At 43.0% G+C, this 25,195-nt stretch overlaps 1 protein-coding gene across 5 annotated transcripts; it reads right to left on the bottom strand.

Moving 5' to 3' along the window:
* Window positions 1-15,794: 15,794 nt before the first annotated feature.
* On the bottom strand, window positions 15,795-23,271 carry Zfp422 (zinc finger protein 422). 5 transcript variants are annotated; one of them, XM_039107733.2, is made up of 2 exons: window positions 23,120-23,271; window positions 15,795-17,968 (listed from the first exon to the last, which is right to left on the bottom strand). In XM_039107733.2, exon 2 carries the CDS (start codon window positions 17,872-17,874, stop codon window positions 17,161-17,163), a length of 714 nt encoding a protein of 237 aa, XP_038963661.1. In that variant the 5' UTR covers window positions 17,875-17,968; window positions 23,120-23,271; the 3' UTR covers window positions 15,795-17,160. The 5 variants fall into 5 exon arrangements, with proteins under 5 accessions (XP_038963661.1, XP_006237251.1, NP_001012763.1 ...); XM_006237189.5 differs by lacking the exon at window positions 23,120-23,271 and adding an exon at window positions 19,945-20,007; NM_001012745.1 differs by lacking the exon at window positions 23,120-23,271 and adding an exon at window positions 19,776-19,980.
* Window positions 23,272-25,195: the final 1,924 nt, after the last annotated feature.

Below are 25,195 nucleotides of genomic sequence, written 5' to 3' on the forward strand. Positions count from 1 at the left end.
TTCGGAGTCTTCCCTCTCTTCTATACCTATTATCCTTAGGTTTGATCTTCTCATTGTGTCCTGGATTTCATGTATGTTTTGGGCCAGTAGCTTTTCTGTTTTACATCATCTCTGACAGATGTGTCGATGATTTCTGTGGAATCTTCTGCTCCTGAGATTCTCTGTTCTATCTCTTTTTTTCTGTTGTGATGCTTGTATCTACTACTCCTTTTCTCTTCCTCTGGTTTTCTATATCCAAGGTTGTCTCCCTCTGTGCTTTCTTTATTGCTTCTTTTTCCATTTTCAATTCCTTCACCTGTTTGATTGTGTTTTCCTGTAATTCTTTCAGGGATTTTTGTGTTTCCTTTCTATAGGCTTCTACTTGTTTATTTGTGTTTTCCTGCATTTCTCTAAGGGAGTTCTTTATGTCTTTCCTTAAGTCCTCCATCATCATGATCAATTGTGATTTTAAATCTAGCTCTGGCTTTTCTGGTGTGTTTGGATATTCAGTATTTGCTTTGGTGGGAGAACTGTGCTCCGATGATGCTATGCAGTCTTGTTTTCTGTTGCTTGGGTTCCTCTGCTTGCCTCTCGCCATCACATTGTCTCTGGTGTTACCTTGTTCTTCTATTTCTGACAGTGGCTAGACTGTCCTATAGGCCTGTGTGTCAGGAGTGCTGTAGACCTGTTTTCCTGTTTACTTTCTGCCAGTTATGGGAATAGAGTGTTCTGCTTTCAGACGTGTAGTCGTTCCTGTCTACTGGTCTTTAACTGTTCATGTGGGCGTGTGTTCTGAGTCCACCAGGCAGGTCACTTGGAGCAGAAATGTTGGTCTTACCTTTGGTCTCATTCCTGAAGATGCTCCTCCGGTCTGCATTTCAGATCTCCATGAATGCAGCAACCAGAAGGGCCTGTGCTGCATTCTCTGTGGTCCCTGTGCACAGGGGGCCCAGATGGTACTAGGCGTTTTCCTTTAGAGTCAGAAATGTGGGCAGAGTAGTCTTCTCTGGCTTCCCAGGCGTGTTGGCACCTCTGAAGGTCTAGCTCTCCCTCCCACGAGATTTGGGTGCAGGGAGCTGTTTGACCAGGTACCTTGAGATCTGGGCGAGTTCTGGTGAGTTAATATTATTTATTGTGATTTTAGTGTGAAATGTTTCCACTGGACCCAAATGGACAAGATGAAAGTACTCCTCACAGAAAGCTCATAGCACTAAGTGCCTACATTAAAAACTTTGAAAATTAAAAATTATCAGTTAATGACACACTTGAAGGCTTTAGCAAAACAAGAAGGAAAGAGTAAAAAAGAGTCTAAGAGCAAAAAATTATCAAACTGAGGCCATAATTATTTTTATTTATTTTTATTTTTTTTTTTGGAGCTGGGGACCGAACCCATAATTAATAACTAGAAAAAAACACAAATAAAAAATATAATCACTGAAATGGAGTTAGTTATTTAAAAAACAATAAGATTTACAAACCATTACCCAACTTACCCAAAAATTCTTAACAAAATACTTGGAAACTGAATTTAAGAACACATCATAATATTGGCCACCATGGTCAAGTTAGTTTCATCCCAGAAATACATGGGAGATTCAATACATGTAAGTTAATAAACATAATCTGCAGGATAAACAGACTAAAACACCAAAACCACTTAATTATCATACTAGATACAGAAAAATCCTTTGACAAACATCCAACATCCACTCATCTAACATCCCTAGAGACATAGGACATGAAAGAAACAGTACAACACAATAAAAGGAACTTATGATAAGCTTACATCCAACGTCATTCTAAGTGTAGAGAAATTCAAAATATTTCCACTAAAATCAAGAACAAAACAAGGGTGTTTAATCTTTTGATAGCTGTTTAGTCTAGGGCTTTAAATATTAGCTAGAGAATCAGAAAAACTGAAGGAAATGAAGGAGATACAAATAAGAAAGGAAGAATTCAAAGAACCCTCATCACAGAAATTACAATTTTATACATAACAGACCCTGAAGACTCCACCAGGAAACTTCTATAGCTGATAAGTACTTTCGGCAAATTAGTAGGATATAAAATCAAACACAAAATCAGTAGTCTTCTTATATACAAATGACAAACATACGGGGAAATAAAGAAGGGAAACAATACCTTTTTTAATACCCTCTGCCAAGTCCTGCATGACCTCAGAAGGGATGATATGACACAGTTCTTGCCACTGGAGCAAAGTTAGCAGGGAATAGACCTCCTTAAGTGTTAACAGGTGCTAGGCATAAGGCTTGATTGTATAATAATATAATAATAATATATTTTACTTCATGTTCCTCCTTCAGGAAATGTTCTCCTTACCATGGTTAATGAGTCCATGGTTAATTCGAAATAGCACAGTTCTGGGAAGTGAGATTGTGTCTCTGAAACATAGACCTTCAGGACAGCCATTAAGACTGTGGGAAAAAGCTCTGAAAACATGAGTTCAGGAATACATAACTGAGTGTAAGAGGTGTCCTTTACAGGATTTCTTGACTATGTAAAATATAAGAATGCAATATGATTTGTGTAAGGGGCTTCACAGACATGAAATAACAGAGGTAGCTGCACTAGTGAGTCAGTTTGTCAGAAAAGTATTAAAGAGATCAAGAAATTCAGGGGCACAATCCCACTTGGCTTAGCTTTTTCTTTGTGGTTACAAAGGCAGGCCAATCTCTGAATTCATTTGTTATGTTAAAAATAATGTACTTGCCCTCTTTTTCTAAGAATCCAGGGACTAAAGTCATAAAATGCTCTTTTGGGGATAATCGAAACGGAACTTGGATAAATGATTGAATTGATGTGTTAATAAAAGACTAAGCTTTGGTTTGCAAGAGAGAGCTACCTAGATAGAACTGTGTGGAGAGCTAACATAGCTCTTTTAGAATTGTTCTGGTGGGTTTTCAGACTTCGGCCAGAAAACCCAAGAGCTATCTATAGATCTATCTCAAGCAGAGAGCTATCTTGAGCAGAGAGCTGTCTTGAGCAGAGGGCTGTCTTGAGGAGACTACAGAGCTGTCAGCTTGCACCCCATCATTGACTTTGAGTCATTTCTTTTGCTGCTCCTAAACATTCCTTTCTCAGGACCCCCTCTCCAAGATGAGGCTGGTCCTTAGCAACCTAAAATATTTATGTTTCAATAACTCTAGCCAAGCAAGTGAAAGACTTGTATAGTAAAAGACTTATACAATAAAAACTTCAAGTCATCAAAGGAAGAAATTAAAGAGGATATCAAAATCTGGAAAGATTCCCATGTTCGTGAACCAGGATTACTATTGTGAAAATGGCTACCTTACCATATGCTGTCTACAGATTCAGTGCAGTCTCAATGAAAATTCCAACACAATTCACACAAATTGGAAAAAATTTTTAACTTCATATGGAAACACAAAAGCCTAAGTTAGCTAAAACAACCCTGAACAGTAGAAGAAGTGCTGCAGAAATGACCATCCCAGATGTCAGGATGTGCTACCGAGTGATAGCAATAAAAACAGCATGTTATTTGAATGAAAGAATATTGATCAATGGATTCGAATGGAAGACCAGAATATAACTCAACCTAAGTGTCCTATACTCATGGACATTTGATTCTTGACCAAAGAAGACTCTGATACATCCTGGAGAAAAGACAACATCTTTAAGAAATGGTACTGGTTAAATTGGGTAGCCATGTGTAGAAGAATGAAAATAGTCATTTCTAACACTGCATAGAAGTCAACCTTAAATGGACCAAGAACCTCAGTGTGAGGCATGAAACCCTGAATCTGAAAGTAGAGACAGTAGTGAATATGCTTGAGCTCACTGGCACAGGAAAGAACTTTCTGAACAAGACCTGCTACATCAATTACTATTCTAATGCTATGATAAAACACCATGACCGGGGCAACTTACAAAAGGAAAGGTTTATTTGGTACACATTCATGGTTCCATAGGAATAGGAGCCTGTGACCATCATGACAGGAAGTCATGGTGTTAGACTAGCAACTGAGAACTCACATCCAGAGCCACAAACAGGAAGCAGAGAGCATACTGGGAATGGCAGGAGTTGGCTGAAACCTCAAGCCAGTCTGCTATACCTCCTCCAACAAGGCCACACCTCCAGATCCTTCCCAAAATATAACTCCGACTGGGGGCCAAGTACTGAAATATGAGTCTACTGGGGCCCTTCACATTCAAACTCCACACTGGGCAGTGTTAACATTATGACCAAGAGCTAATAAATGGTAGGTTCACCAAGCTCCAGAAGAAGACCATACCACATGGATAGCACAAATTGTACTTGGTAAGCTTTTAAAGACAAAATTAGACAGTAGAAAAGGGAGAAAGAAGAGAAAGGAAGTGGAGTAGGGGATAAATATGATCAACATATATTGTCTAAAATTTTCTAAGGACTAATGAGGAGGTCTTATACACCAGGATCAAATAATGTATGTTTTTTTTTTGGCAGAAAGATGCATTTGTGAAGTAATTTTAGCACTACTTAAAAAGAAAAGTGAAGTTTTACTAGGAAGATGTTATTTAGGTAACAGTCAAAATGCTGTCAGCAGATAGCATATCCACGCCAGTAGTTAGAGAAGGAAATGGAGGCTTTCATCACTGTCCACCCATCACACCCAGCACGTAAGTCTTGCTTATCTACTCTGTCTGCAGTTTGGTTCAGTGATAAGTTGTTTTCCAATCAGAAAAGAAAACAATAATTTAATGGGTACTGACAACACGTACTTCTTGTTCATTATACCACTCCTAACCAATTACTAACTTCCTGTTCCTAGGGTCTCTAAATTTTGGGCATCGATATTACCTATAGGGTTTGTGAAATCACAGGTGGTATGGCTACAGCCCAAGAATTTATTTGTCTATGGGCCCCAAGAAAGCCAATTTAAAACCATTTCCTAAGTGAGGAATAGCTACCAGTCATGGAGTGGCCAACTTTGTATTCCCTTGGCACTCATTTCAATCCTCAAATATTAGTCAGCTTTTCAAGAAAATTAGCCCTGAGGGAAGCAATGTTGAAGAGTTGGTAAAACTCTTACGTTGGGGGACATGGCATAAACAAATCAGCAGCACAAGTGATATGCATAAATGAATGCTTATTTAAGTTAGGGTACTCACAGGAAGTGTGGATCTGAAAGCATGGAAACAGAGGAGAGGAAGAAGTCAACTTATTTTTGTTGCCAACTGTTTCAGAAAACCATGAGCAGTTAACAGTAATTGCAATAGAACATTTTGGGGAAGCAATGTCCTTCTCTGGGGCTTCCCCAAATCCCATTACACAATGTTTTACCTCTGAGTCAGTACAATGTGATAACTTAGTAGATAATTAATCCCATGGGAGCAAACTACTTACTTTGACTTGAAAATGTTTTTTGTTAAACTTACACACCTTTGGGAAATCATAAAATTCTGCCTTCATCACCTCGCCTATACCCTGAGCAATTAGAGCATTGAGGTAGTTATTAGGTATTCCCTAAACTATCTTAATGAATCTGTCTTTTGACCTCAGGATAAGGCTACCCAAGACAGGTATAACACATAAGTATTTGGCAATACACTGTTAGTAACACCTAGTACAATATATACATGCTATTATAGTTCTACATATGATGAACAGTTCATGATATGGTGTACAATGAGTATTACTCCTTCACTGAAGAGGAAGAGAAAAGGAACACCAGAAGGTGTATAAAATGTAAGTTCCAATATTGGTTGCAGCAAGGGGTTTAAATAAAGAATAAATGAGTATTTGCAGGAGCTGGTATCAGGAAATATAGAAAACTTTACTCTCCTCTATTTCTGGATACAACTATTAAATGAGAAATATAGAAAGGCTACTAAAGTTTTGAGAACACCATTAGTAGTGTGTGGGGACAGAGCACCAGAGTCAGAGTCACTATCAACTCACTGGTAAGTAGACTATGGTTTCATCCTGCCCAGGGACTGGATAGGACCATAAACAGGAGCAGGAAGAAAAAAGAACTGAGCCCTTTTTCTTCTGATGCAGGACAGTGAAGGCAGAACACCTGGGAAGTATGTGTGCTGAGAACCAGTGGTGGGTGGGACAAAGCCTATCATAAGAGATCTAATTAAAAATTATAAGTAGTGCAATCACACACAGTTGAATAGAGCAGCCACAGCCAATGAGAATAATGAGAGTAAGACACAACCAGTACTGTGTTTTCTTCAGTTGGGTCTCAGGGTACCAAGAATGTACTCCAGGGCTGCCTGCCTGGAGAACCACCTCTGCTTCTCAGCTGTCTAAGTTGGGTCTAAAGAGTTTACTGCGATGAATTTAGAGAGTTGTGTGACATTTACCCCCTCCTCAGCACCTCCAATGTGAGATCGAATTAGACCAAATGGGATGGATACTATCCTGGCAATGTGGGACAATGGACAATGACAGATTTATCATGGTTAATTATCAATGTCTTCAAAAAATATTTTTCAGAGACAAGGGAAGAAGTCATCAGAATTGACATAAGGTTGTGCACTTATGGGCAGGGACACTCTTTCCTCTGCTTGGGAAGCTGAAGCATGTGGTTGTAAGTTTAAGGATTGGGGAGGACCAGGCTTTGTAAGGAAAGCCTGTCTCAAACCAACAAAATGGAGTTGCTTTTGCCACCTCTTCCAAGAGTAAGCAAAACCCAAGAGGTTACAGAAAATGTTTTGTTTTTTAATTTTATATTGATCTTCATGAGTTTTATATTATGCATCCAGGCCTGCTCATCTCCCTGCCCCATCATATTCGCCCTTCACCCACCCCCCACAAATAAAAAAACACACAAACAACAGAAAAAAACGGAGCATAGAAATATCTCATTGTGGAAGTCTGGCTTCCATGCCACTTCACAGAAGATGAGTGGTAGGGCCAACTCTCCCAAGCTCTCGCTCTTGGGGCTGGCTCACCTGCACATTCTCCACAGCCCTACTGTGCTGCCCAGGTATGGTGCAGAGCCCACTCTTCCTTGGGCTGCAGCCAGCAAGGTACAGGACAGCTCGCCCACTCTCATGATCGGGGGTCAGCTCTCCCAACTGCCACAGGTGATGAGGGCCCAGAGGAGGAGGGCATAACCCCCATACCAATGCTCATGGCAGAGAAGTGGCAGGGCCTACTCTCCCATGCTATCATTCTTGGACTGGCTCACCTTCACCTCATCACCAGGGTCTGTAGCTGGTCTAGCTACTTTGTGGGTTCTTTTTCCCACCCTTTAACCCCTTGGTTTCACCCCCCCATCTCTAAATAGGAGATAAAGGATAGAGTGGGGGGTGAGAGAGATCCTTTAATACAATTTCTTTCTTGTTACTTCTTAGAACACAACTATTAACAAGCTGCAGCCAACCTCCCTGAAGGATAACCACCACCCACCCACTCTATGTGAGTTAAGCTTTGTATACCCTTTTAAAAAGTTCCCAGGACTCCAAATGTCACGCAATCACAGAAACTAACTGCAGCTGGCAAAACCATGCCTCTGCTAGAGCATGAGGCAAATCACAATCAGTTGCTGCGAAGCATCTCCACATCCCCACTCCTGGGATTAAAACAAAACTATATTCTTATAATATTTCTGTGTTTTAAAGAAAAAAATCCAAGATTCCTGAACTCTCACTCCAAGGGTCAGTTCTGCTGTGCTGTCCAGGAGGGGTACAGGGCCACCTCTCCCAAGTGCTGCAGCGGAGGACAGGCAGAGCGGCATGGCATGGCTGCAAGCAGGTGTCTACCTCCCACCTGTGCCATGAACTAGAGGGCAGGTCTGTGGGCAGCATGGTGTTCTGCTGGTCTCCATCTGTCTTCTCCCACGCTGTACTCTCTGAGTAGTAATTGGGACTCTGTGTTTCAATGCCCCGCCCCCTTGCTGTGGGGCAGAGCGTCTTTCCCTACCTGCACTATGTGGCATGGCAGAAAGCAGGTCTCTGTCTCTTCCTCCTCCTGAGTTGTGCTGCCTGGATTTGATTTGATTTTATGTATCCTAGGCGTAAAACAGCTTGGGACCACAAAGTCAGGCATCAAGCTAGGATTGATAAAGGACTGCCATCTGCTCTGTCCCTGACTGATACATGAGTATTGGCACCAACAAGGTGTGTCTTTGCCCACTGCCGGAGCAAGGCAGGGGTTCTGCAGGGCAGGGGGTCCTGGTTCTTATATTTTTGGTTGTGAGCCTAGCCTTTATTGGCTGAGCCATGTCTCCAGCCCTTTATGGTTCTTATACACAACTGACACTAACTAGATATTCAAACCTTGGCCCCTCCTTGAATTCTACTACATACATTTCAGACACAGACATGTCCCTTCTCAAGAATGAGGTGTTAAAGACACGGGAGAGACTTGTAACTGGTCTGGCAGAAAGAATGATAGTCTGAAGAGACACATGTGTTCCCCAGTCAGTTTATTAAAACAGTGGAGCCCAAGAAGTAGGAATGGCTCAAGAACTCTCATGCTGGGAGAAGGGAAAGGTCTCCACTAGAATATGTGTCTCAGAATAAAAACTTTCACATAGTTCTAATAACTTTACAGGTCATGAAGTAGGAGCCTAGAAGACGGTGAGCCAGCAGAGAGTGGGGCCAGACTTCGAGCAGGATCACTTAGGTGCATATGTCCCTGCCCTCTATTTAAAGGACTCTGAATAGTGTTTCAGAATTTCAGGCATGCATATGCCTTGCTCAAATGCACACCACATCTCTCCCTTCCAGTTTCTCCCTACACCTCCACCACTACTCCCTCCTAATTTCTTGGTTTTGTTTTTTCCCACAGTCCACTTAGATCTGCCAGTGTGTATACAGGTACAGGGTCATCTACAGGAGCGTGGGCATCCTTGCAGGGACAAAAACTTTAAGAAAGTTAACTGGGTTTCCTAGCAACCATCAACTGCCAAAGCTCTTCAGCAAAGACTTCATGACACCTTCCTCCTCCACACTGGGGTTATCCTCTGACTTACCTTGCTCAGGTCTTATGCATGCTTTCACAGCCACTGTGAGTTCTTATGTGCAAGTGCATTGAGGAGTATGTTAAATACTGGTGTGTGTGTGTGTGTGTGTGTGTGTGTCTGTGTGTCTGTGTGTCTGTGTGTGTCTGTGTGTCTGTGTGTCTGTGTCTCTGTCTCTGTCTCTGTCTCTGTCTCTGTATCTGTGTGTGTATTTAACCCATATAAGGAAGGAGCAAGAGGGTCCTCTTACAAAGTAAGAAAATAAGATTCACAAGAAGCTAACCTTGCTGGAACTTTGGATTTCTCTCCTCCAGAATATCTCTCTCTCTCTCTCTCTCTCTCTCTCTCTCTCTCTCTCTCTCTCTCTCTCTCACACACACACACACACACACACACACACACACACACACACACACACACCAAACAAATTAGTAAATAAATAAGTAAATATTTTTAAAGTACCAGAAACCAGTAAGAATGTGAACAGAATTTCTAATAATTTAACCCTGTTGGGTCTGTCTGAGCCTTACTTATACACCACTGTATTATATATGTCATAGGAACTTATGTATTAGTGATGTCTCTTTTCAGTCACTGATGTTACTTTAATCTTAAATTTATTCTTCTCTCATATAATACATCCTGACCAGGACTTCTCCTTGCTCCCCTCCTTTTAGTTCTGCCCCACCAACCCTCTCCCCTAGATCCACCACCCCCAGCTCTCCCCCATCTCCTGAGTCCCTCCAGGACAGATCTCCCAGAGACATCAGTCAAACACAGCACAAGATATTCACAGGCATGAACCCTCACACCAAAGCTGGGCAAGGCAACCCAGTAGGAGAAAAAAAATGTCCCCAAAGCAAGCAAAAGAGTCAGAGATACCCCAACTCCCACTGCCAGGAATTTCCCCCAAACACCAAGCCAACAACCATAACATACATGCAGAGGACCTAGTGCAGACCCATGCAGGACTCCACAACTCTGTGAGCCCTATGAGAACTACTTTGTTGATTCCACAGGCTGTGTTCTCCCTGTCTTCTTGATCACCTGATTCCCATAATTTCTCCTTCCCATACTCTGTAGGGTTCCTAGATCTCTGAGGGGAGGATTCCAATAGAGACCTCCAACCTGGGCTCTCTCTTTGCCTAATGTTTGGCTCTGAGTCTCTGCATCTGCTCCTGTCAACTGCAGAGCTAGCCTCTTTGATGACAACTAGATTAGGAACCGATCTATGATCTAGCAGAACATCGTTAGGGATCATTTCATTCATTCTTTTCCCAGTCATACTTGGTCTCATATCCTAGGTCTCTGGGCTGTTCCAGCCTTTAGTTCTTGGTCATTCAGGCAATGCTGAACATAGAGTGGACCTCAAATTAGACCAGTCATTGATTGGCCACTCCCACAAGTTCTGCACCACCATTGCCTCAGCATGTCTTGCAGGCAGGACAGAATATAGGTCAAGGTTTTGTGGCTGGGTTGATGTCCCAGTCCATAACTGGAAGCCTTGTCTGGTTACAAAAGATGGATGGTCCAGGCTCCTTGTCCTCCCCATCCTATTACTAGGAGTCCTTGCTAGGATAACCCTTGTAAATTCCGAGGGTTGCCCCCACATTGTCCCCCAAATGCCCTCTAATCCCAGTCATCTCTCCCTTTGTCCTTCTAACCTTTGTACTTTGTCCCTTTGTACTTTGTCCTTCTAACCTTTCCCCACCATCCGATCACTCCTGTTCCTTCCCCACCGGCTCCCAGTCCATTCACGAAATCTATTCTATTTCCCTTCCCAGGGAGATCCATTTGCCCCCAATAACTCTCCTTGTTACTTAGCCTCTCTGGATCTGATGATCATTATTTATTTAACAGTTAATATCTACTTATAAATTATTAAATACCATGTTTATCTTTCTGGGTTGGGTTACCTGAGGATGATATTCTTTCTAGTTCCAGCACTTTGCTGGCAAATTTTGTGTTACCATTTTTCCCCATTAATTTATTTATTTATTCACTTTACATCCCAGTTGCTCCTCCCCCATCCCTTCCTCCCTTTCACCTCTGAGAAGTGGAGGGGGCCTTCCCAGGAAACCAACCCATGCTGGTACCTCAAGTCACTGCAGGACTGGGTACATCCTCTCCCACTGAGGCCAGACAAAACAGCCCAGTTAGGGGAACAGGATCCACAGGTAGGTAGGCAACAGACAGGGACAGCTCCCACTCCAGTTGTTGGGGGACCCTCATGAAGATCCAGCTGCACATCTGCTATACAAGTGCAAGGGAGAGGGGCTAGGTCCTAGGTCCAGCCATTGTAAACTCTTTGGTTGGTGGTCCAGTCTCTGGGAGCTCCCACAGGTCCAGGTTAATTTACTCTGTTGGTCTTCTTGTAGAGCCCCTATCCCCTCTAGGTTCCTCAATCCTTCCCCCAACTCTTTCAACTCTTCAGTGACTTCCTGAGCACTGTAAAATTTTTGGCTGTGGGTCTCTGCATCTGTTTCTGATCAGCTGCTGGGGGGAGCCTCTCAGAGGACAGTTACGCTAGGCTCCTGTCTGTGAATGCAGGTTGACAGATACAATCACAGCCTGAGATTCCAAGGCGATTGAAGGATAGCCAGTCAGCAATGTGTCTTAGATCTTCTAAGAACAGCTTAGCTTATCCCTCCTCCCCCTCCGAACAGGCAGGGGTTGCTACTGCATTCATCCATGTCTGTCTCACACAGGATACCCATGTGTCAGGCCAGCAGTGACAAATATAGCTGTCAACAGTGTCTTCATATGTTGTATCATTGTGATAAGACTGACCAACCAAGAGGCATCAAGGTCTCACTGTGTGTCCCTGTGAATCCACTGCCTGTGTGGTGACAGTAGTTTCCTCCATCCACACATAGATGTCCACGGAGACATGGCTGACTGGAACATTCATCAAAATTAAGTTCACAGAGGTCTCCAAGGAATCCAGGTGCACAGTCACAGAAGTGATCCCAAAGAGCATCGTGACACGTGGCACCGTGTAGATTCAGCAGGGAACCACTTTCTTCAATTTCCAACTCACAGCTCACACCAGAATACGCTTGAGGAAGACACAGGTGTATCATCCTAGCTCATTGAGGCATACCGCCTCATCCGTGCAGGGATCAGAAATACTTTTACCTACTTCCAAGTCACAATGGCTGCCTTGGTATCCAGGCACACAGAAGCAGGAGTGGCCATTGATTCCATCCTGGCATACAGCCCCATTGTGGCAAGGGCTGGAAGCACATTCATTGTCATCTGTCTCCCAGAACCTTCTAGCATATCCAGCATGGCAGATACAGACGGGGTGCTCAGAGGCTTTACAGCACGTACCTCCATGTTGTCAGGCAGTCCCTCCACAGGAATCGTGGCAATTTCACAGGTCATCCCACTGTTTCCCAGGAGGAAATTGGCACAAGAAGCCCCTTTCTCCTGGGGTATTCACACAAGTGGCAATTCCTTGATAGGGACTGGAGAATCAAAGGTCTCTTAGATCTCATAGTCTTTGTCCAATGATGTCATTTAAAAAAAAAAACTGCCTAGTAAGACTCCCTTGTGTAAATATACCACGTTTTCTTTATCTCTTCTTTTTTTAAGGGACATACTAACATTTTACATTTACATAGGAACCATGTGTGAAGCAGACAATGTATGGCTGTTGGCTCTCTCCTTCCATTACATGGTTTCTAAGGACAAAAATTCAAGCGATCAGTCAGGTGTGGTGGCAAATTTACCTACTGAACCATCTTGCCAGTCCCCCAACTTTTTTTTGTAAAGTGTTTCAAAATGCAAATTTACTGATGGTTTTTAAAACAAACAACAAATAATTCCATGTATCCCAGGCTGGACTCAAACTCTGTATGTAGTCAGTCATGACCTTGACCGTCCTGCCTGAGACTACACACAGGCAGCACATTTTACCATTTGGGTGGTGCAGGCAGGGGGATGACCACAACACCAATCGGTCTCTATGTCAGCCCTCCCAGGATTTTCTAAGGTCAAATTTTAATGTACAATGTAACTACTGATTCTGTGTGTCTAAACCAACCAGCCTTTAAAATATTATTCTGCTCTTTGAAACATTCATATAACTGAGTTATCTTAGAAAAATTATTACTTATTAAATTGTTGATTTTATAAGGCTTTTGACTACTTAGTAAACTTATCTTAAAAGTCTAAGTTCGGGGCTGGGGATTTAGCTCAGTGGTAGAGTGCTTACCTAGGAAGCGCAAGGCCCTGGGTTCGGTCCCCAGCTCCGAAAAAAAGAACCAAAAAAAAAAAAAAAAAAAAAAAAGTCTAAGTTCATCTAAATCTTCTAGATGGTTACTTTACAAGCAATTGTTTTAGGTGATTTTAGATAAATTCAACACTGTTTAATACTCTATGTATCTGTGACTGGAAACACAAGAACTACGTATCTGAGCTTGATATTATGTGGGAGTCTGCAGAGTTAAAGACACATCAATAATGCAGTGATCTCATAAGCACTCTTCTATACAACAGGCCTGCCTGGATTTTCAACATATGAAACAATGGAATTATTTTCACTCTTTTTTGAGACAGGAACTCGCATATATTAGGCTAGCCTCATGTAGCTGAAGGTGACCTTCTGTTCTCTGGCTTTCATGAGAGGCAACCCAGTACTAGTTTAAGACACTTCCCTCCCTCCCTCCCTCCCTCCCTCCCTCCCTCCCTCCCTCCCTCCCTCCCTCCCTCCCTTCCTTCCTTTTTTCTTTTTCTTTCTTTTCCTTCTTTCTTTCCTCTTCTTTCTCTTCTTTCTTTTCTTTCTTTCTTTTTTTCTTAAGATGGGAGGTAGGGAGACCTTCTAGACACTTCTCTTTTTAATTAGTATCATTTGGATAAATAAAGAAAGAAAGAACCTGGCATTTGGGCATCTGTTTCCTTAGTAACTTTGTGTTTGTATATGAAGTCACCTGTACCTAAGAAATGAATGTTTGTGGTCAACAGCACTCTGGCAAAGTTTCGTAATATGTAAGAGTCCTAAGATTTTGATTTTCGTCAGTGCTATAGATTATCCTAAGTTAAGGGTGTAAGTTTTGTTTCAAAAGTAGAAAGTAAATACATAAAAGACTTCTGTGTAGTTGTGTGCAATTATGCTAATTGCTGCTGGCTCCCTCATCATTCCTCTTGTATTCTACAAGCCTTCCATGATAGAGTGGGCCATCTGTCTGTCTGTCTATCTACCTACCTATCATCTACCTATCTACCTACCTATTATCTATCATTTATCATCTACCTACCTACCTATAGTTGAAGGATACCACAAATAGGACTGACTGAATTTAACAATGGGCTCCAGATAGACTTGGCCTAGCAGTCATATCTGCACCCCTCTAACATTTGCCTACCTCTAACTGCTTGGATTTGGGATTAATACCTTAACATGTTACCCTCCCACATGTAACCAGACAAACCAAGGCAGACCTCATCCCTGTAACAAGGGAAAATCAAGCTCACACTATGTGATGTCTTCTGTCTTCAGAGTGAAGTGTTTGGGGGTGGGTGGAATGGTGGTGTTAAAATTCAAGTGGAAGTCATGGTGGGGCTAGTAGAACTCATGTGTAATGCTGGGTCTGGTAGCACTTATGTGTAATACTGGCCCATGGAAAGCCCAAGCAAAGGAATGAATTTAAGGTCTGGGTTTCACACCAAGGCACCCTATCAGGGTGCCAACAGAAATGGAGCCAGTCATGCCATTTCTTCCAGCAGTTATGAAGACAACCCCTATGCATGTTTACCTCCGGCTTCTAAACCTCATTCCTATTTCTACTCTGCTTCTGCCATTTGTTTCAGGACAAGCCACTCTTAGCCTTACTCTACACCTTCCTCACTGGGTGGAAAACATTTTGGCATACTTAAAAACCCACAAGAAACACAAACAAAAACCTATGGAGCACCTCTTTTCCCAATAAAACATGAAGTCAAGGAGTCTGGTGGAGTTGGGATGTGGCTTGGTAATAAGACCTAGACCACTATGCCTAGATGTGGGAAGAGGCAATACAAGAACTGGGTTGGTAAACACTTGACACCAGAAACTCAGCAGAATACAGGGGTTGAGGAGCAGTTTTCTTATAGAATGAATCTGTATTCCCAGAGGTGATGTCTACTAGACATGTTGGTATTTCTATCAGTATATTTATTAATTTTATACACCTGTGATCTCTCAGTTTTATTGACATTTCCAAAAAGAAACACAAAGTACACTGGTCACCAAAGAAGACTCCCACAAATCAGTGTCTTTGATGCCTGTCAGTTTCAGGGATTTCAGAATACTTACAAAACAAACTACATTAAAATCTGAAGGCTTTGTTTTAATAAGAAACACAGATGGATCTATTGGATAAGAGTACAAGCTATCAAAACTACTAGAGAGGCCTCATTGTGGTTGTCATCAGAATGGGCAACACATAGGACTTAAGAAAATGTTGTTAGTCCTGTGTGCCCCTCCTCTCCTAGAAGCTATGTCAGATACAAACCCAAGACTGACAGATGCTCGCAGGGCCCCATGGATGCATCCCTGCTACAGAGACTGACAGACGCTCACTAGAGTCCCATGGATACATCCTTGCTATAGAGATTTGGCTACAACAGGATGTCAAGGATTGAGTCTTTTATAAAAGATGTCTGCAATAGCCTTATACCATGTTGGATACTCTGTTGGATGTAACTATTGTCCACAGGCCACATGCTAAGGATCTCCATAAATACAGGTGGTGGGGATGGTGGTGGTGGTAGGGAGGGAAGGAGGAAAAGTTCAATTCTGAGGAAAATCAGAAAGAGCAGAACAAGTCTTCTAAAAGCTGTGATCTGTTTTTTAACTCACTGGAAACAATCTTCCAAAAGAAAGTAAGATAGTAGTACGCAAAAATATCTCAATCTTTATTTTGAGGATAATTGTCATTAATACAGGAAGAAGTGAGATTATAAAAATCAGAAAACATTAGCATTCAATAAACAAAAACTTGAACTAAGGGTTAACTAGGAACTCAGGCTTAGCATTCGAAAAAGGATGTCCGCTAGTCTTCTTAAACAACTGCTAAAAAGTAAAGAACAGTTAAGTTCTAACAGGGCTCCAGGAACTTGTAGACACACATCTGTCTCAGTCAGCGGCAGTCAAAGCTCAGTCTATGACACTGTAGTTCTTTAGCCAGAAGTAAGTCAGGCTTTCTTGGTAACATAGTTTATTCATGCAGGCCCTGTTTGCAAGAGAACAAAGGAACGCCAAGAGGCCACTGGCATGATTCAACATAAACCATTCCCATTTCAAGAAAGCAAGAGGCAGGGCATCAGCATCGCAAGTAATGGTCTTAGGAGGAGGTCTGCAGTTTCTCACTTTGGATTCTTTGAAATCTCTAAGAATATGGTAAACAAAAAACAAACAAAAGAAAAGCCACATGGAGACCTTTTCACCCCTTCATTAAAGCATCAGACACTATGACAAACTTATTAGTTAAAAAAAAAAAAAAAAGAAGCCAAAATCCTGTTGTTTGGCGAAAAATGGATAGAACTGGAGAACATTACAGTAAACACAGTAAAGCAGATGTGGAAAAATAACCAAAGACAATTTCTGTCATTCACAGAATCCAGGGTCAACAATTCAAGTGGGAAGGGAACTCTCTGGGAGGAAGAAGAGAACCAGGAGGTGGAGGTGAGGGTAAGAGCAATGGATATAATCAAAGCACATCATACAGATACATCGTACACATTAAAGAAAACGAACTCATTACTTCATACAATATACGCTAATAAAAAATACAAAAATCTATGAACTTGAATGCATTTTATTATGTCAAATACTGAATCAATGCTGATACTAATGGTTAAAAAAAACTACAAAACATTAAAAATATAGTCGGTCCTAGAACTTGAAAACTCATTCCTTCTCTTTAATGATTTTGTATACAGAAATTCCTAAAACCAAGAGTAATCATTGGCACACCAGTGAATCATGAAAACATGACGCTTTTTATCAAAACGTAGGGAAGAAATTTCAACTGAGGCCAAGGATGTTAAATTCTTACCAAACTTTTTTTTCAGTTTTCTGCTCCATGTCACATAAATTTACTTATTTATTCTGAAAGGAAATGAGGATGGCTAGACTCAGAGTTTCAGCCCATTGTCATGAAACTCCTGACATCTCCATGCTAGGGAGGACCAGTATCTAAGTGCTCTATCTACTGTAAAGTGTCCTCCCTCTTGGGAGAGGCTTTCACCGCTACGAGATTCACTTCTTCTTTTTGAAAAGGCCCGAAGCGGCTCCCTTTACCTGGCGGAGCCCAGCCACTGCCTTCCTTCCTTTACCACGTTTCCAGGACACCGGGTGAGTTTTCGCCCTGGCATTTTTACCCCTTTTATGTGACTTCTTTTCTTTGTGCACCTTCATGTGCTGCCTCAGGTGGGAGCTCTGGCTGAAGCACTTGTCACACTCCTCGCACTGGTAGGGCTTTTCTCCGGTGTGGGTTCTCTGGTGCTGAATGAGGTGGGAACTCTGGCTAAAGCACCGGCCACACTCATCGCAGCAATAGGGCTTCTCCCCGGTGTGAATCCTCTGGTGCTGGATAAGGTTGGAGCTCTGTTTAAATCTCTCTCCACACTCGTCGCACTTATAGGGCTTTTCCCCCGTGTGGATCCGCCGATGCTGAATGAGGTTAGAACTCTGAAAGAAACTTTTCCCACAATCGGCACATTTATGGGATTTCTTCCCAGTGTGGATCTTCTTGTGCTGAAAAAGAGTGGAGCTCTGACTGAAACTCTTAGAACATTTAGTACATTTGTAAGGCTTCTCATCCACGTTTCTTCTCCGTCTACTTAACCCTGAGTCGAAGCGAATGGCCACCCCCCATTTCTGTCGCTGGCGGGCTGTCTTGCGCTTGCTCTCATAGGTTTTTCCTTGGCTTGCACTTCGAGAAATACCCCCCTTAGGCTTTCCTAACCTCATGGTGAGCAGCCAAATGTACTGACAAGAGATTGTACTGTCTTCTGAACTTCTGAACTAAGGTCTCATATCCTAGAGTAACGCAACTCAGAATTTTCTGTAGAAGAAAAAGAAAAATACAGATCAACCGTTAATTCAACATTAACACCTCTTCGATCTGTCAAAACTGCATCCACATTTAAATCAAAGCACACCTAGTACAAAGGAAATGAGCGCACTTTTAAGAGACAAATGCTTGTTAGGGAATTCTAACTCCAGAAGTTAAGCTTAATAAATAACATCATCAATTTGCAATCTTACTGAGTTTGGACAGGCAAAAGAGAAGATGAAGATAACACAGATGTGTTCCGGAGCAGCCACAGAGGGTATTTTTGAAGGACTAAGAAGTAAAAGCAAGATAAAGGCTTAGAGGGAATAGAAAAATAACTGCAAAAGCCGATCAAACTCTTTGCCACACAGCATCTCATGTCCACATCGACTGTGCTACACTTCTCATTTAACAGCTGCTAAGACATTCAAATTCAAAGGAAATGAGGGATTAGATTCTATTTATTCTTATTTGTTTGGCTATTTCTGTAGATGATAACCTAGAAAACTGTGTCAAAAAATAGAAGCTAATCAGTAAAAAAAAAAAAAAAAGTAAAAGTTTCCAAAGAGTTTTATTCAGAAAATACTAGGTGAGAAAACTCTGAAGAAATGTTTTATTCTATTTCTAAGACTACACTACACCAAGAAGAAAAGAGCAATCAAAAGTTTTACATTAATTGTATTTGTTTACATTTAAGGTTGTCTGGAGGCTGTCAAAACAACCCCTTACACACACACACACACACACACACACACACACACACACACACACACACACAAATAGGTGACAGCGTGGGAGGTGTTCAGGGCTGCAAAGCCAAACTGTTAGTGGACTTTCAGTGTTGTAGGCTACTTAACCTACCCTACGAGCAATCAGTAACTGTCCTGAGTTTCCTTGCATACAAGCATTTAAAGGTAGTAAATAAAAACACAAATGACACGTTTCTTGTCTTTTTCTTCTTCTTCTTGATTTTGTTGTATAATAACTCTCCAAGCATAAGAGTGCTCAGGAACTTTTCCGGGGTGTTTAATAATTCTATCTGCTGTAACTGCAGCAAGAGAAAGGGCAAACTGCGTATAACACAGATCTAGAGTAATACCTGCCCATTAACCGTCCCCGTTACGTACGGACCGTTGTGTTAGGTACAATCGCACTAAACAGAAGACGGTGTGTGGGGTACCTGGTACTCAATAAACAGCTATAATGGTAATCATACACTTTCAAGCACATCTTTTTAAATACCGAGGAACTCACGACTGGTTGGAAACTGATGGATTATGAAATCTACCTATGGATGAAATAGTCAAACTTACAAGTAGAATTTTATACAGCTTTATGCTTTTGCCTCCGTTTGTGGATTTGTAAACACAAGCACAAAGCTCCTTTAACACACCCGTCCCAACCCAGGAGCCGCCTCCGGGCCTGTCCGAACTCGGGGAGGGGGGATGGGACGGGGGAGGTGGCCATCGCCCCCCTCCTCTGAACGCCAAGTCCGGTTTTCTGATAGAGGTCCTCAATAGAAAGGAGGCTCCGTAAAGCTGGGTAATGGAGCTCCAGTACGGGGAACCCGTCTAACTGGCATGCACCTGCTTTCTCACCCATTTACCAGAGCAACAAAGCCTCCCCGGCTCCCTCCAAGTCGCTCACAATGGCCCGGTGCAGCCTACGCAGTCGTACAATGGAGTCTTTCTCCGCAGCGAGCCGAGGCGCTCAGGCCGAGACTGACCCCAGGCCGAGGCCGCCCGCCCGGCTCCGTGAAGCGCCGCAGCCCGACCCCACACCGGTCCAGGCCGACCCGCAGGCCTGGCGCACTCACCGTGCAGGCCGCCACGGTGCTCGCCTCCCGCCTCGCCCGCCGGAAGTGCGAGCTCCTAGCGGAGCTGCGGGCCGCTCTAGGAAGAGGCGGAGAGACCCTCTATGGTCCCCAGCCCAGCCCACCGAGTCCTGCGGCTTCTTTAGGCGGTCCTTTTGTATTCCTCGCTTACCACTCAGAAGGCAGACCCACGGACCGCAAGGCCAAGTACCCGCTCTCTTTCTATTCCGGTCGAGCTACACAGAAATTGGCCTTTGTTAGATTCTCCCCACCCCCCAAGCTAGCCCGTCCAACTTGTAAATTGCATTCTTAGTGCTGAGTATCTAGTATAAAGAAAGAACATCAGCCTAAGGTGTAATTCATGTTTTTTGTTTGTTTGTTTTTGTCTTTTTTTTTAAATTATACCACTAAAAAGTCCCGTGAATGAAGTTCTGAAAGACATTGTCCGCACAGGCTGACTGATTAAAATGACAGTGGTGAAGAAAGGTTGGGATGTCCCAGGTCCAGAGGGTAATTACTATTCATCTCGGGCTGCATTCGTTCTTTGTCCACTTATGCGGAAGGACGTGGAACTTCCTGTTAGATAAAACACCTTTGGAATGCATTACACAAAATCCCATTCTCCAATCAAGAGGCTAAGAATAATACTATATTAGATAACATTTACAGCTCAGATGTCTAAACCCACTTCTCTGCAATGTATTTAAAAGTATCTCGATTTATGGCTTTCTTTGTTCTGTTACTGTCAAATTTTCATGAAACCAGTTGCAGGTTGAAAGGTGGAGTTTGGGTAATCTAAATCTGTGTTCCCTGGGCCATGGTCACTCGTGTTTGGATCCAGAATAAAAAAACAAAAAACAAAACAAAAAACAAAAAACAAAAGAAACCTCTTATGACTTTGAAGTGAGGGCTGTGGTTTTGAATCAGTCACTCCCATCAGGGGAAAATGAATGCATTCGGTATACTGGGCAGGAACCCCAGCTTGGAGAGGAAGTTTACTCACGTTCACAATTCGAGTGAACAACTCAGTTTTGGAAAGGCACACATTTACCTCCTTCCCAGGGGAGAGTCCTTCCAGTCTAATGGCTTCGGGTTTGTCACATTGCTGCTGACTCCCCCACAGGCAACCACTGATCCTGGTATCTATAAATGCAACTTCCCACCAAGAAGCTGCATCGTCTGCGGGGCTGGACAGATAAGTGAACTTCTGTGGTTCATTCTGTGTTGGAATGTTGCAGGTCCGGAGCCCAGTTACAACACGTTTTGAGGTATCTTTAGCCACCAAAATAACCACTACTTAGCCCACTTCTGTCAGACTCAACATCCTGTGACTGATAGGTAAAAATAGGTTTGGGGATGTGTTAATTTAACAAAACTGACTTTTCTACAATAAGAAGTCCAAGAGTCATTTGATAGGCAGAGGCCTGCAGCTGGGGTTCCTTCACATTGCTGTAACCACCCACTCCATGCTGCCACTGGCGTGTTTCAAAGTGTCTTGATATATAACTTTCTTTAATCTATTACTACAAAACTTCACGAAACTGCTTCCATGTTGGGGCCTGGGATGTGAGGCAACCTAAATCCGTTTCCAGACCATGGTCATTTATACTTGGTCCCAGAATAAACTCTCTTGTCCCATCTGAAGTAAGAGCTGAGGTTTTACATTGAAAGATACAGCACTCCAGAATTCCAGGTTCATATATCCACTTGCCTGAGTTCCCTGTTTGAATGTTCAATGAATTTGATAGACCAAACATTCCATCCCTGAGTAGTCTTCACACAGCTGTTGACAGCCATGCCATCACTCTAGCTGCTCAAGCCAAAAATCCCCAGTGTCATTCTTGTCACATTTTCCCCACTCTAGACTTACAAACAACCTTTCTGTTACCATCTAGGGGTCTTGGCTGGATATATTTCCTCACCAACTAAAGAAATAAAAGATGAGGGTCTGGAGAGATGGCTCAGCGGTTAAGAGCACTGACTGCTCTTCCAGAGATCCTGAGTTCAATTCCCAGCAACCACATGGTGGCTCACAACCATCTGTAATGGGATCTGATGCCCTCTTCTGGTGTGTCTGAAGACAGCGACAGTGTACTCACATATACAAAAAGGTAAAACAAAACAAAACAAAACAAAACCACACAGGAACACTGGAAAAGGACGTATCAATTAAAGGACCAGTTAAAGCCAGTGAGAAATCAGGCCCCAGAGGCAGCTACTGAAAAGCATACAGAAAGAAAGACTCTCCATAAGGTGGAAAGGGGATTAGGGAATTAAAATCCATTTTCCTCATGTGGGGCTTTTGAGTGTTTTTGGTTGCCTGGGTTGAGTTCTCACTCTCCTCACTTCATATTGGTTAGTGTTCTGTTTGGTATTATACTAACTTGACACAAGCTAGTAGCATTTGGAAAGGTCTCTCACCTGAGAAGATCCCCCCACTCTCCAAGGCCTGCCTGTAGGGCATTTTCTTGGTTAATAATTGATGTAGGTGGGCCCAGCTCAGTGTAGGTAGTGCCAGCCTGGGCAGGTGATTCTGGGTGTTTAAGAGCACAAACTGAGTGAGCCCTGGGGAGAGCCAGTGGGTAGCAAGTCTCCTTGGCTTCTTCATTAGATCCTGCCTCTAGGCTCCTGCCCTGCTTGAGTTCCTGCCCTGGCTTTCTTCAGGAATGGACCCTTACCTGGAAGTATGAGATGAAATAAACCCTTTCCTCCTCAAGGTGCTTTTGGCTATGGTGTTTATCACACCAATAGAAACTCTAACTGAGACAGTCAGTTTAGATGGAGAACAGGGAGCCGACAGACCCACAGCTTTGGGTAAACACGCTCAGGATTGGCCTTGAACATCGGAACAGCCTGGGCCGGTCAGCTACAGTGAGGTTCCTACTGCAGAAGAAAATTCCACCCGGCTTCTGCCTCAGGTCAGAAAGGTGAGGAAGAAGCTGGGAGTGAGCCTCTTTATTATTTGTCTGTGACCCTTTTCCATAACTAACTTTCCCCTTCCTAGCAGGGACCTCTCTAGCTCCTCATCTCTCATTCCCACAGATTATTCTGGGCCTGTCTTCACAGTATGTTCAGAACCGAGCCTCTTTCTCACAACCTCCACAGAGCTTCTAGTGACAAGTATTCTCTCAAAGCTCAGTGTGACCCTCTAAAAACCAAGTTAGATCATGCCTTTCCTGTGTCCAAAACCTCCCAAAGTCTTCCCGTCTCAAAACAAAAGCCAGTGACTGACTGTGGCACACGAAGTCCGACGCGGTAGGGCTAAGAGCCGTCCGCGCTCAAGAGGCCGCAGGTTCTCAGTACACGTTTGTTGCATCAGTGAACTGGTAAGACGCTTCTTTACTTACTTCAACATTTTCCTCATTCTCTTCTAGCTGCAGTCCCACAAAGCAGTGCTCACCATATCTGCCTTGGCAGACATGTAAATGAAGGCCAGCCCATCCCTTCTGGAGTTCGTGTCTCTGGCTAAAGAGTTCTGGCCAGCAGAGGGAGCTGTTTCTGCAGATGACCGAACAATGAACTTAATGATGTCCTCATCAAGGTCATCAACTCAGTAAGTCAGACACTGTGTGAGCTTTATCAAAGAGAGAATGAAATAACGCACAACTTTGTTCATTTTAGCTTTAATCAGCTTAAAATCACCTGAGAGGAAGGACATGAGGGATTTACCACATCAAATTGGCCTGTGGATATGTCTGTGGAGAATTCTCTTGATTATTAGTTGATGTAGAAGGACCCAGACTACTGTGAATAGCAGCATCCCTTGGGTAATATTCTTGGACTATATAAGAAAGTTAGATAAGAATGGGCCTGTGTGAAAGCCAGCAAACAGTACTCCTCCATGAATTCTGCTTCAAGTTCCAGCCCTGTCTTCCCTCAGTGACGGACCTGGTGGCTGAATAAACTCATTGTTCCCCTAAATTGCTTGCAGTTTGTGCTTTATCACAATGATAGAGGCTAAACAGGAGCAGACGCTTTGTGTAGCACATGATAAACATGATTTATTGTTAATTTTATTACTAAATTGTTGTCTTGTGTGGTTGGTGCTGGTGGTGAGGTGAGCTGGTGGAATAGAGAAAAAACTCAAGAGCAAAAATGCACTGGGACTACTAGTCAGGAACGCTAAATCTTTGTTGCCTCACTGAAAGGTAGAGCATCCTTCTTTGCTGTATAGAAAAACACCTACACCGGCTACAGAAGGCCCAGAGGGATTCGGAATAGGCAGGAAGTCAAGAGTGATGGAGTTTTTAAAGGAGACAAATGTCAGGAAAGAAAGGAGCAAAGTCATGGTGAATAGAAAGAATGGGAGGGAAGCCTGGGGAGAGGCCTGGGCCAGGAAAAGACATGCCCTTCTTCGTGTGTTAATATTACAGTATTCTGTTGTTATACTTCAGCCAGCTACTGTGTAAAGAACTTTTAAGGTCTTTAATACTGTCAGAGCGTGGCCATAGCAGCTGCCTGGGACACCTTTTTTGATTTTTGTAACTCTTGCTTATAGGGAGGGGGCAATTCTCAGAGCCCCCAGTGTAGCAGTTCTCAACTTATGGGTTGTCACAACCCCTTTTGAAGTTCAATGACACTGTCAATGAAGACCTTTGGAAATATCAGGTATTTCCATTGCGATTTATAACCGTAACAGAATTACAATTGAGAGTAACAATGAAAGTAATCATTCCGGTGTGAGGGTCGTCAGAACGTGAGAAAGTGTATTAAAGGATTGCAGCATGAGGAAGGTGAGCACCACTACCCTAGAGGGTGCATCTCCAGATAAGGACTTTACTAGGGGACTTAAACTGGCCAAGAGTGGATGGAGGTGACACAGTGGCCCAGAAGCAGCCTTGATACACATGCTCTTTCCCTCCGTTTCAATCACATGGCTCAAGGAGTTTGGGCATCCAGGATGAGAAAACATGTAGAACTGAGCCACACAGACACACCATGGGCACTGTATAGCCCCACCATTTCTGAGAGACGTAAAGTCTCCTGTGACGTTGTCTGGCCTTGTTATTGCAATAAAACTATGACTCTCAACAACCTTGAGAGAGAGGGACTATTTTCTCTCCCACTTTACTGATGGAGAAAGTGAGGCAAGTAACTTTCCCAGTATAGATTTCAGTTTGACATGACCATGGACATGTACACCATAACCATCATATTGCCTACCAGCTGACCTTGGCACACATCACCAGTCCTGTAAGACAAGCAAAGCTGTTAGGATACCCAAGCATTCTGTGCTGGTTACTGACACACAATAGTTCTTAACTGATATGGGACATGTCAACAGCTTTAGAGAAAGACGTGGTATATACTGGCTAACTGCAGCCTACCCTTGTCTGGAGTAGTGTATAAACTTCTTACTCCTACGTGAGATATACAGATCCCTCTGCCTGCTGCTTCACACGCCATGGAAGCCATGAGTCCAT

This window comes from Rattus norvegicus, chromosome 4 (assembly GCF_036323735.1).
Source record: "Rattus norvegicus strain BN/NHsdMcwi chromosome 4, GRCr8, whole genome shotgun sequence".
Lineage (NCBI taxonomy): Eukaryota > Metazoa > Chordata > Mammalia > Rodentia > Muridae > Rattus > Rattus norvegicus.

What these genes read in the sequence shown, in the direction of transcription:
- Zfp422 (XM_039107733.2), bottom strand. Translation starts at nt 17,874, where the DNA reads ATGAGGTTAGGAAAGCCTAAGGGGGGTATTTCTCGAAGTGCAAGCCAA.